The 11,892-nt window shown below is 28.8% G+C and overlaps 4 protein-coding genes across 5 annotated transcripts; 2 read left to right on the top strand and 2 right to left on the bottom strand.

Annotated features, from left to right (window-relative positions):
• On the top strand, positions 1-718 carry LOC124915195 (60S ribosomal protein L12). The gene has a single exon (XM_047455871.1). It carries the CDS (start codon positions 62-64, stop codon positions 560-562), a length of 501 nt encoding a protein of 166 aa, XP_047311827.1. The 5' UTR covers positions 1-61; the 3' UTR covers positions 563-718.
• A 2,024-nt stretch (positions 719-2,742) lies between these two features.
• On the bottom strand, positions 2,743-4,227 carry LOC124920142 (aquaporin PIP2-3-like). The gene is made up of 4 exons (XM_047460560.1): positions 3,918-4,227; positions 3,190-3,485; positions 2,972-3,112; positions 2,743-2,880 (listed from the first exon to the last, which is right to left on the bottom strand). The coding sequence occupies exons 1-4, from the start codon at positions 4,225-4,227 to the stop codon at positions 2,761-2,763; spliced, it is 867 nt and encodes a 288-aa protein (XP_047316516.1). The 3' UTR covers positions 2,743-2,760.
• Positions 4,228-7,024: 2,797 nt separating this feature from the next.
• On the top strand, positions 7,025-9,131 carry LOC124920141 (aquaporin PIP2-1-like). Its single transcript, XM_047460559.1, has 4 exons — positions 7,025-7,322; positions 8,085-8,380; positions 8,455-8,595; positions 8,672-9,131. Exons 1-4 carry the CDS (start codon positions 7,043-7,045, stop codon positions 8,789-8,791), a joined length of 837 nt encoding a protein of 278 aa, XP_047316515.1. The 5' UTR covers positions 7,025-7,042; the 3' UTR covers positions 8,792-9,131.
• Positions 9,132-9,269: 138 nt separating this feature from the next.
• Positions 9,270-11,038, bottom strand: LOC124915180 (putative serine/threonine-protein kinase). Of its 2 annotated transcripts, none has more exons than XM_047455852.1 (6): positions 10,908-11,038; positions 10,687-10,826; positions 10,384-10,600; positions 10,070-10,307; positions 9,840-9,993; positions 9,270-9,764 (listed from the first exon to the last, which is right to left on the bottom strand). In XM_047455852.1, exons 1-6 carry the CDS (start codon positions 10,963-10,965, stop codon positions 9,387-9,389), a joined length of 1,185 nt encoding a protein of 394 aa, XP_047311808.1. In that variant the 5' UTR covers positions 10,966-11,038; the 3' UTR covers positions 9,270-9,386. The 2 variants fall into 2 exon arrangements, with proteins under 2 accessions (XP_047311808.1, XP_047311816.1); XM_047455860.1 differs by having other exon boundaries at positions 10,687-10,820; positions 10,908-11,027.
• Positions 11,039-11,892: the final 854 nt, after the last annotated feature.

The following is an 11,892-nucleotide window of genomic DNA, read 5'->3' as shown; positions in this document are numbered from 1 at the left end:
CTTCATTTCTGCGATCACTCAATCCCGTCGTCCTCTTAGGTTTTAGGATTTCTTCCCAAAAATGCCGCCAAAGTTCGATCCATCCCAAGTTGTCGATGTGTATGTTCGAGTTACAGGAGGAGAAGTAGGTGCCGCCAGTTCTCTTGCACCAAAAATCGGTCCTCTAGGTCTTTCCCCAAAGAAGATCGGAGAAGATATTGCAAAAGAGACGGCTAAGGATTGGAAGGGTCTCCGTGTAACTGTGAAACTCACAGTTCAGAATCGTCAAGCAAAGGTATCCGTCGTTCCTTCTGCAGCCGCTCTTGTTATCAAGGCATTGAAGGAGCCGGAAAGAGATCGTAAGAAGACGAAGAACATCAAGCATAATGGAAACATATCACTTGATGATGTTATTGAAATTGCTAAGATTATGCATGTGAGATCTATGGCTAAGGATCTATCAGGTACGATTAAGGAGATTCTGGGTACTTGTGTTTCAGTTGGATGCACTGTTGATGGAAAGGATCCTAAAGATCTGCAACAAGAGATTACTGATGGGGATATTGAAGTTCCTCTTGAATGAATGATAAGTTTTTTTTTTATTTTGTTCTTTGTTTTCTGTTAGTTGTCTTGGATTTTTGTATTGTTAAGTCTGATTGAGATTTTTCATTTCTTTGATTCGTATAAGTTGAGAACATGATGATATTTTGATATCAAAGTTTTATCTTAGTTATCTTGATTGATTTACAGCTGATGAAATTCAATTTGATGTTATACTTCTTCAAATTGATAGTGTTTATGATTCTTTTTCCTTTTCATGATATGGGTATCAATCAATCTTGCTTATTTGTTCTTGGCTGAAGGTTTAATCTTTACATTCTATATGTTAGTTGATCTTTCTCAAACATTGAACTGATTATCTTCTATTGTTTGAATACATTCATGTATTTTTTTAAACAATGTGTTACATTCTATTGAATTATTATTGTTTTTTACTAGATAGCATGAAATTAATCAGCTGATATCATATTAAAGACTGGGTTCTAATGTTTAACTTCAGTTGAGTTTGATTCATTCTTGAACTTTAGAAAATGTATTTTATTTGATTTTGAATTTTAGGAAGCTTGCTGTGTAATTATGCTTTTTTATGTGAAAAAAATATGGGTAAAATGTGTTTGAGTAAAAATATTATTTTTGTTGTTATTTGGCTTTTAAACCTTTTTTTTCTACAATGTGATAAATTTAATTATCAAAATATAACTTAGTTTTAATTCTTATAACCTAAGTTTCAAAATATAGCTCTATTTTGCTAATTGCTATCTATTATTTTTAGACCAACTTGGGTCATATGTTTGAATTTTAAATGGTAACATATGAGACTCTTACCATAAAGCTTTCTTACAAATGATTTATATATTTTCTTTTTCTTTAACTAGTTTATCATATATGTAAAATTAAATCAATATATTTTTATAATTATTCTTATTCATTATGCAGTTTTTTAGCATTCAAACTATATTAGTGAAAAAACACTTAATTTAGAACATAAATGTTTGAAAACGATTTATTCAATTTTGAACATAAAGTTAGGTCATTCATGAAAAATAAATAACAAAAATGTATGTCATTTTTTCTTCAAAACTTTTCACAAATTATAATTTTTTTTTAATTTAAAAATCAATTTCAATGAGTTAGAGAATCTCCGACCTATATTCAAACCCAAACAAACCACCTTTTACCATATTCAAACTCAAACAAACCACCTCTAACCGATACCCAATAGATAAACCCAAAATGAGTTGAGTTTTTCATCATTTTCTCTCTCTATATACGTTTGTACTGTTCATAAACTTAATTTTTTTAATTAAACCTTTAAACTTAATTTAAGTGTATTTTATACATTAAACTTATTTATATAATTTATTATTTTAATTTATTTATTTAATTTATTTATATAATATTTTTTATATAATATAAATTTATAATATTATTCAAAATTGATAATAATGTTCAAAAAAATATTATAATAATGTTCAGAAAAAATTATAATAATGGTAAAAAAAATATTTTATAGTTTTTATATTTTAATTTTTAAATTTTTAATAAATTTTTTTAAATAATTTACAATTAAATTTAAAATATTGAATTAATATTAAAATATTTTGATTTAATTTATAACATTGTAAAAAATTATAAAATATATAGGGTGATATTAAAAAGTTATAAAAATTCATATAAGATTATTATTTTGGGTTTGAGAATGAATTTTTCGGTTGGAGAAGAATTACTATAATAAGTTAAGAAGAATGTCGTTTTGTGAAAGATTGACTAAACGACTCAAATTCTTTCTATAGCAATTAGGTATTGTTTAATTATAATTCGTCATAAAACTATCCAAATTCTTTCTATATCAATTAGGTATTTTTCTTTTAACTATGATTGGTGGGTAATTCGATTTAGTCATTCTTAGTTTTAATCTTAATGGCATATCACATTAGTTGTAATCAAATCACATAGCATTGATCAAGATTCAAATTATTTTTATAACATAAAATTATTAATGAGAAAAAACCCATTAAGGATAGTAAACATGATAAGATTGGGAACCCATTTACTTAACATTTGAAAGAAGCAAAAGTTAATGGAAAGTACATCACACAAAAAAAAGAAGAAGGAAAATAACAGAACAAACGACAACAATAGAAGAGTGTCTTATTTACAACTTAATTTGCGGCACCCATCAAGGCAATTTATTCTTAGTCATCTTTCAACACAACCCAATCAAGAACCTGCTGTACTCTTAAATGATCCCATATATTTCACGGTCGTTCCCCTAAGAACATACTGGTGGTAGAAGGCAGCGATAGCTGCTCCGATGAACGGACCCACCCAGAAGATCCACTGAAAATCATGTAGGTAAATTGTTTGATAAAATGCCTCAAAGGAAACAAACTAATATATTTACTAGTTTTAAGAACTAAGAACAACATACTTGATCATCCCAGGCTTTAACTTTTCCATAGACCACAGCAGCACCAAAACTCCTAGCCGGGTTTATTCCAGTTCCCGTAATAGGAATCGTCGCTAAATGAACCATGAAAACAGCAAACCCAATTGGAAGCGGTGCCAAAACCTAAAAAAACAATATCACGAACAATTTAGATTAATCGTGTCTATCTTATTAGAGATTTGTCGAGAAAAATAACATACAGGAACGTGTGAATCACGAGCGTTTCTCTTTGGATCGGTTGCTGAGAAAACTGTATAAACAAGAACAAAAGTTCCAATAATCTCGGCTCCTAAACCTGTGCCGGTGCTATAACCATCAGCCAATCCATTAGCACCACCACCGTATTGAATATAGTGAGATTTTTGGAAAGCCTTCACTAGCCCACAACCGCAAATAGCTCCTAAACATTGAGCCACCATGTATAATACGGCTCGAACTAGAGACACCTTTCGAGCCAAGAAAAGCCCAAACGTCACTGCCGGGTTAATATGCCCTCCTACACATATTTACAACATTCCAATTTAAAATTAAAAAAAATGTTTGATTTAACTTTTTTTTCTTTAGGCTTCATTTAAATAGAAGAAATAAAAAATTGTTCAAATCGCAACAAAAATTAGTGACAGTTTTTCTTATACGTGGCTAATGGTCATTCTTCAAAGAATTGCTAAAAGCGACAGAAGAACATTGATAAATAGCAAATTTAAACAATTGTCACTAATATTATCACTATTTAATTATTTATGTTGAAAGAATCCAAACTAGGATGTTATTTAAAAAAATTGTCACAATAACCATTAGTCAACTAATATAAATATTATTAATTTTTTTGAAGTTATAATATATACAAACTTGGTAGATAATCATTTTTCTTTTGGGCTGACTTTCTATCTATTAATGAAAAAAAGGAGGAAAAATGATTGATACTAACCCGATATTCCTGCAGTGCAGTAGACGAGAACGAAGATCATTCCTCCAAAGGCCCAAGCGATGCCAAGGATGCCAACACCGCCACATGCATCCGAGTTCTTGGTTAGGTCGGTTTGGCTTTTGTAGCCGATAACAGTTAAAACAGTTATGTAGAGGAAAAGAAGAGTCGCGACAAATTCAGCAATTATAGCTCGATAAAATGACCATTTTGTGAGCTCCTCAGGGTCGATTAGTGGTGTTGGAGGTGGGTCGAGATAGTCCTTTGAGCTAATTCTCCTCTCTTGATCTCCATCTTCAATATCTTTCGACATTGTTATCAAATAAAGTCGAAGTGAGAATGGTTATTATGTTTATGTTTATGAACGATGAATAAAACTGACCTATATTTGATTGCTTATATATTGTGTTAAGATAAGGTTTATCATTATTAAACAACTTTTCAATAGTTTGCCGCCCCACCCCAAGATTATGACCTAATATTTATTTGTTTAAATCTAGTCACTTTTGTATTATCTTATGATTAATTGCCTTATCTTCTTCATATTCTAATTAAGCTGGTTATTACATTTAAAGGGTAAGAGACAATCATTAGTTGTTAATCACCGCCATTATCATATTTATGTATATAAGTAATCATGCTTACGTTAATTACAGCAATATATTATTAGTTAATTAAATTAGCTTATCATGTTCATATTCTATATTTAAGGTTAAGAGAATAATTTGTTTGTCACCATTTTGTATATATTATCATAAAGTTAATCAAGCTTAGCCTAATCACATCAATTAATTGTTTATCATGTTCATATTCTAAACTGATTGAATATATTTAAGCCTATTATAAGGAAAATCATTTGATTGTTAGAGATAGATCAATTTTATCATAAATGTTTATGCGAGCCTTATCGGCAATTGAAGGTGTATGATCTCCAGTTGGGAAACCCTATTGCCTGAATGCGATGATTTGATCGATTAATTTTTTGAATCCCTCTTGACGGGTATGAAGAAAGCTTGAAATTCGAATATGCCTTATAAAATAGCAAGAAAATATGCCTAGCTCAAGAACTAGGAATTAAAATAATCTTATGTGCAAATTTGTTGGGAATATGAATATGAATATATATATATATATAGATTGTTCAAAATTAATATTTTTATTATAACAATGAATATAAAAAATGAAATCACTACCAAATAAAAGTATACATACAAGAGATTATATCTATAAGAATTTTTTTATTATTTTAACACTTATTAAAATTTATGTACAAAATAGATCGAGTCTATATTCTTTATAGTTGAAAGAAAAATATATGAAACCAAAGAGAAACATTTATTTTAAATAGAGTATATTATCTGAAAAAGTTATCACATCTTATTATAGTTTATACATATATATATTCATTTATTATCTTTAATAAATAAATAAAATATATTTTATATCAAAACAATACAAATATTGTCAAGGATGATCCAACCAAATAACAATAATAAGTATTCATTCTTTCCATCTAAAATATTTGTTAAATATTAATATATAATACAGATAATAAATCAATTTGAAAAAAATGAATTGATGAAGTCCTTTACTTTTATAAATTTTAAATCTAAACTGGTTAATGTTATTTTGAAAAAAAAAATAGTAATTTCAAAAATAGTCAATTAAATGCTGACGAGTACTTGATAGAGATATAAATAAAAACGTGATTAATCTTCCGTCCATCCACTTATTGCTTGACACCTGACAAAATTATATAAGTCACTATTCCTATGTCGTGTAGTGTTTTATTGGACACGTGGACGATCATAATTGGAGAGAAGTTGGTACATTCATCATTTCAGTGTGGGCGGTGGCCGCGTCATATTTTTATACATTTTTGTCTCCCCAATTATTTTTAACTCTTTCTAAAAGTATTATTTTTGTATACTTCAATTGTATAATTATTTTTAAATTCACATAATGTAATCATTTTTCATTTATAAATTAAAATACTAAAATATATTTATTTTATTTTTATAAAATATAATTTAATTAAATCAAAATAACTCATTTTTAATTAAATGTCATTTTCTAAAAATTTCAATACAAATTCCAAATAATTCAACATCAAACTAGTTCTAAACTATCGAAAAATTATTTATTTATTATTGTGAATGATAGGGTTAAGAAAACAATGTTACAATAAATTATTATTAATTTTAAAAAAAAAATCTTATATAAACATACACATAACTTGGCCACATAATTATACAGTGATATTAATGTCTTCATAAAAAAAATACTAATAATAACTACAATATTTTACAAGATTAAGTTTTTTTTTTTAAATTAAAACATTTTGAACGAGGCTTAAATTATTCTCATTTTTACTCATCTGTTTTATCCAATACCTCGTTTGATATAATGAGTTTATTTTATTTTTCAGATTTAAAAAAATATATATATATATTTATATATATTACATTTTTATTATTATAATCATCAAACTACTTAATTTATCAATTAAAATCTTAAAATATCATTATTTTGCTTTTATTAAATTTTAATTTTAAATAAAAAAATATTTTAATAATTCATCTTTAAAAAAACCTCAAATAACTCATTATTTTTCAAAAACTATCCATAAATTCTTTAAAAAAAAACTCAAGATCCTCATGTGACTTTTTTTTTTTATCAAATATCTAACTTTTTTTTTAATTCAATCATCAATTAATCAACTGAAAATGCTAAAATATTATTATTTTATATAAAAAAAATTATTATAATAATTAAACCTATTAAAAAATTAAATAACTTTTCATCTAACCCTAGATAGCCCAACATCAAACAATTCCAAAATATTAGTATAATCCCTAACCCTAACTAACAGTTTAGCACTAGCACCGTCCAATAAATATTGTCCACATAAAAAAGAGTCCATATTTATTATCACAACCTTTTACTAATAATATGATTGAAAATGAAATAAAAAGAAAAAAGGTGTTAGTTCCAAAATAGAATTCTGAATATAATAGATGGGCGGTGAAGAAAATGTGTTTAAAATATGGAATCTTTAAGACCTATAAATACCACTTTATGTTTCACTTTCAAACTCACCAATCAATTCATCAAAATCAAAAGAAAATATGGGAAAGGATATTGAGGTTGGAAGCTCCAAAGACTACCAAGATCCACCACCCGCACCACTTGTTGACTCGGATGAGCTAACCAAATGGTCATTCTATAGAGCCGTAATTGCGGAATTCGTTGCCACTCTTCTCTTCCTCTACATAACTGTCCTCACCGTCATTGGCTACAAGAGCCAATCCAGCACCGATCAGTGCGGTGGCGTAGGCATTCTCGGCATTGCGTGGGCCTTTGGTGGCATGATTTTCGTCCTCGTCTATTGCACCGCCGGAATCTCCGGTTAGTCAAGTCTATTAAGAATATTTTTGATTTGGATTTTATTGGGATTTAGGTAAAATCGACTTAAATATTAAAAAAAAATAATTGTTTTTAAGTTTAATGACTATTTTAACCTTAAAAATATTAACTAATAATGCAATTGATAAAGTGAAGAGGAAAATTATATGATTTTGGCTAAAATAAAAAAAAAAGTCATGTCATATAAGTTTTAAGAGTTTGTTTGATACTGATTTTATATGATTTTATATGGGTTTTGAATAAAATCTGTTTTTGACTTAATTTTAAAAAACAAACATGTTATTTTTTTTTTTTTTTTTAAGTTTAATTAACATTTTATCCTCCAAGAGCTTGTTTGATTTATGAGTTTTTAGATTTTTTTAAAAAAAATTAAATTTTAATATTCATTTTATCTATCTAATCATTATTTTTATTTATTAAAATACCAAAAATACCCTTTATTTAAAATTAATTTATCTCTTTATAGAGATAAAAAATTTATAAGTAGTTTTTTCTGTAATTAATAAAAGAATTTTAATCAAACAGTTATTTTAGGAAAAAATCAGACAAAAAAAACTGATAAATTATATTTTGTATTTTTGTGAATAAATTGAATTATGGGATAGATTAAGTAAAATGATAGAAAATATTGAGTTTTGGTTAAAATTCTAAAACACAAAATCCAATCTGACAATGTCAAACAAACTCTAATAGATCAGTTTAATTAGTTATTTGAAATATTTATATGGAATTTTTTTATTACAGGAGGTCACATAAACCCAGCAGTGACATTCGGTCTATTCTTGGCTCGTAAAGTGTCCTTAGTAAGGGCTATATTTTACATAGTAGCTCAATGTTTAGGAGCCATTTGTGGCTGTGGACTCGTCAAAGCATTTCAAAAATCTTTCTATATCCAATACGGCGGCGGCGCTAACGAACTTGCCGACGGTTACAGTACCGGCACAGGTCTAGGAGCCGAAATCATCGGAACTTTCGTCCTCGTTTACACTGTCTTCTCCGCCACCGACCCCAAGAGAAACGCCCGTGATTCCCACATCCCAGTAAGTATTTTGAACTTTCGATGTTAAATATGATCAAATTAGTAACTAATTGATTTGGGTTTTCTTACTTACAGGTTCTAGCACCACTTCCGATCGGATTCGCCGTGTTTATGGTTCACTTAGCCACGATTCCGATTACCGGAACCGGAATCAACCCGGCTAGGAGTTTTGGTGCGGCAGTTATTTATGGCAAAGATAAGGCTTGGGATGATCAGGTATGTTTTTTTCCTTTTGAGAAATTTTTATCAAATGGGAAGTCTGTTAAAGATGTTTCTTTTTTGTTTGTGTTAGTGGATCTTTTGGGTTGGACCATTTATTGGGGCGGCTATAGCTGCTTTGTACCATCAGTATGTTTTAAGGGCAGCAGCTGTGAAATCTTTGGGATCATTTAAAAGCTCTGGTTCTTATTAATTGTATATATGGTAGATGATGAGTGAATTCATATAGCTTGAAGATTTCAAAAAATGAATAATTGTATTTGTATTTAGAGTGAAAGAAAGATTACCCAGAAAGAAGAAAGGGTTTTGGTGTCCTTGTAAGAACTTAAGATGGGTGCCTGTGTTTTTTGAATTATTGTACCCAAAAAAGAATCAAGAATGGTTCTTTTCTATCATATGTTTGCTTTAGATCTTCTGTTTATTTCTTGTAATGAATTTGTGTTTGGGGGGTGAAGAAGAACTTAAGATGGGTGTTTGTGTTTTTTCAATTTTATTGAACCCAAAAATCAATCAAGAATGCTTCTTTTCAATCATCTGTTTTCTTTTTTTAATATATTTTGATAAATTCATGTATCAAAGTCTAGAGTCTGCCCGGATGGACACGGTCAAGGTCTGGTTCATTTGATGAAGGTCTTATTGACTGAATAATTGACTGCACACCAACTGTTTGAAAAAAAAAATTGATTAGGAAAATGAACATTAATTGTTTGTAAATTACAATAATTCACAATTTACACTTGAATCAAAGACACACAAAGACAATTAAATTACAAAAAACAAATAATAATTTATGTCTTTTTATTGGTTTCCATTGATGAACTACTTTCATTAGCAAAAAAACCAGTTGAAGAACTAACAGTACTTATAGTAGTTGAATCCAAGCTATCTTGAAGATGAAAACCACCACCATGCCTCCTCTTACTACCTGTTCTAACCAAATTAAGATCGGGAAAAAGCCCCGGCTGAAAAACCTCCACCTTCGATATATCAACTTCACCACTCAATATCTTAACCGCCATTGTCATTCGAGGTCTCATTCTCGACAATTCTTGAACACAAATAAGACCAAATTTTAACAATCTATTGGCTTCTTCTTTATCAAAATCTCCATTCATAATTGGATCCATCATCTCCAATAGTCTCCCATCCTTGTACATTTCCCATGCCTGCATCATCATTATCATTACAATTATTTATTAATACATACATCAATATCTCATTTCATCAAATTCCAAACTTACCTTATCAACAAGATATTGTTCTCCTTTAAATGTATTGTTGACATCCATAACTTTACATCCACTTAAAACTTCAAGAACTAAAACCCCAAAACTGTAAACATCAGATTTACGCGATAAATGTCCACTTATGGCATATTCTGGTGCTAGATACCCTCTACAAACAATCAATCAATTCATGTTAGAACATCAACAAGTGTTTGAATTTGAAAATTATTAACAGGGCTTCTTACATTGTCCCAGCTACCCGAGTACTGACATATGAAGCATCGTCCCTAAACAGTTTCGCCAACCCAAAATCAGCCACTTTAGGACTAAAATTATCGTCAAGAAGTATGTTTCCTGCTTTGATATCGCGATGAATAACATGTGGGTTAACTTCATCGTGGAGATAAGCTAATGCTTGAGCAACACCAATTACAACGTCTCTCCTATGTTTCCAGGTAAATCTCATCCTTTTTTGTTCTGATCCTGTAAAACCCAATTGAGGAAGAGAAATTCAAGAAAGAACAATAAAAGGGTATTGAGAATTTTGTGTTTTTTTTACCAAGAAAGGTGTGCGAAAGACTGTTGTTCTGCATATATTCATAAATCAGAAATCTTTGAGCTCCATTAACACAACAGCCACGAAGTCTGACAAGATTGGCGTGTCTTAGATTCGATAAAGAAGCTAATTCAGATGTGAACTCTCTTTCTCCTCTCATGGAATCCATTTCAACTGAAAGAACCTTGATCGCTACCAATCCTCCATCTTTGAGTTGACCCTTTAATTAACAGAACAAAACAGAACAGAACAGGGTCTAAGTACAGTAATTAAAATGTTTTAAGAGATAAAAGATTGGATTTTTACCCTGTAAACAGAACCGAAACTACCCTTTCCGATCATGTTTGATTGATTGAAACCATTGGATGCTTGTTTGAGTTCGCCGTAAGTGAAGACTCTGAAGTCTTCGTCTTCGTCTTCTTTGTTTTCCTCAATTGAATCTGCATCTGGGTTATTATTAACATTTTTGTATGAGAAATCAAAACGTTAATAGCTATGGAATAATGAAAATTATATGAAGATCATACTGCGATGTTTTGAACCAGAAAAGGAGAAACAACTGGAACAAGAAGAGAACAACTTCATCGTAGTCTAAATGTTTGTTTATTTTGATTTTGCAGACACAGGAAATGGAGGAACAGAGGATGATAGGAATGGGAAAAAACTTATTTATTTTCTTAAATTATAATACTGGAGGCAGGCAGGCAGGCAGGCCGATGTATGTTGACTTATTTTCTTGACTTTGACTTTTTCTTTTTTTTAATATCGACCGAAATTAATGAAGTAACAGTTACGGGTGGTCATCTAATAGTTTTCGATTTAGTTTCGAGTTCAACCCAATTTAAAAATCAAAATCGAGAATCGTATTTGAATTCGAATTAAAAATAAAAATTGAAATTATTTTTTGGAATTCGGTAAATTCGAATTCAAATCAAATATTAAACCATAAAAGTTCAAAGGATTAAAATGTTTTCCTTGTACAATCAATTTTTTTTATAATTATTTTATTATAAGATTCCTTGTAAATAATATCTTACCATTATTGTTTAATAAAAGGTCAATTAATTATAATGATAGTTTAAGCAAAAATGTAAAATTAACAAAGGAAGAAAACTTAAGACTTTTCAATTACCTTTGTTATTTTGTTTGGATTATTCTTATTATTTACTCTCTTTATTGTACCCAATTGTTTAGTTTATAAATAAAATGATTCAGTTTGTATTAAATAAGAAAAAGAAAAGAAAAGGGGGAATGATTATTAATGATAAAAAAATATTTCTTATTTTTATTAAAAATTACGATGTTTTATAAAATATTTGGAGTTTTATATGATATGAATTATTTAAGATTAATTTTAAATATTTCTTATGCAATCAATAATTAATTGTTTTTTTATAACCCATCGTCACTTCTGTAATCACATAATTTATTACAACTTACATATTAAAATACATTTTAATAGAATCTTAATTGCATCATGATAATCTTAATACAATACATAATCTTTTTTTC

The sequence above is a fragment of the Impatiens glandulifera genome, chromosome 1 (assembly GCF_907164915.1).
Source record: "Impatiens glandulifera chromosome 1, dImpGla2.1, whole genome shotgun sequence".
Lineage (NCBI taxonomy): Eukaryota > Viridiplantae > Streptophyta > Magnoliopsida > Ericales > Balsaminaceae > Impatiens > Impatiens glandulifera.
Note: the sequence above shows the minus strand (reverse complement) of the source record. Positions and strands in the feature narration are given on the sequence as shown.

Bases quoted from the DNA above. Each gene is read 5' to 3' on its own strand.
- LOC124915180 (XM_047455852.1), bottom strand. From the start codon at position 10,965: ATGAAGTTGTTCTCTTCTTGTTCCAGTTGTTTCTCCTTTTCTGGTTCA. The intron at 9,994-10,069 runs GTAAGAAGCCCT...GATTGTTTGTAG, and splicing joins ACTCGGGTAGCTGGGACAAT to AGGGTATCTAGCACCAGAAT. The intron at 9,765-9,839 runs GTAAGTTTGGAA...ATGATGATGCAG, and splicing joins AACAATATCTTGTTGATAAG to GCATGGGAAATGTACAAGGA.
- LOC124915195 (XM_047455871.1), top strand. From the start codon at position 62: ATGCCGCCAAAGTTCGATCCATCCCAAGTTGTCGATGTGTATGTTCGA.
- LOC124920141 (XM_047460559.1), top strand. From the start codon at position 7,043: ATGGGAAAGGATATTGAGGTTGGAAGCTCCAAAGACTACCAAGATCCA. The intron at 8,381-8,454 runs GTAAGTATTTTG...TCTTACTTACAG, and splicing joins CCCGTGATTCCCACATCCCA to GTTCTAGCACCACTTCCGAT. The intron at 8,596-8,671 runs GTATGTTTTTTT...TGTTTGTGTTAG, and splicing joins ATAAGGCTTGGGATGATCAG to TGGATCTTTTGGGTTGGACC.
- LOC124920142 (XM_047460560.1), bottom strand. From the start codon at position 4,227: ATGTCGAAAGATATTGAAGATGGAGATCAAGAGAGGAGAATTAGCTCA. The intron at 3,486-3,917 runs GTTAGTATCAAT...AAATATGTGTAG, and splicing joins CTGCACTGCAGGAATATCGG to GAGGGCATATTAACCCGGCA. The intron at 3,113-3,189 runs GTATGTTATTTT...TTGTTTTTTTAG, and splicing joins CTCGTGATTCACACGTTCCT to GTTTTGGCACCGCTTCCAAT.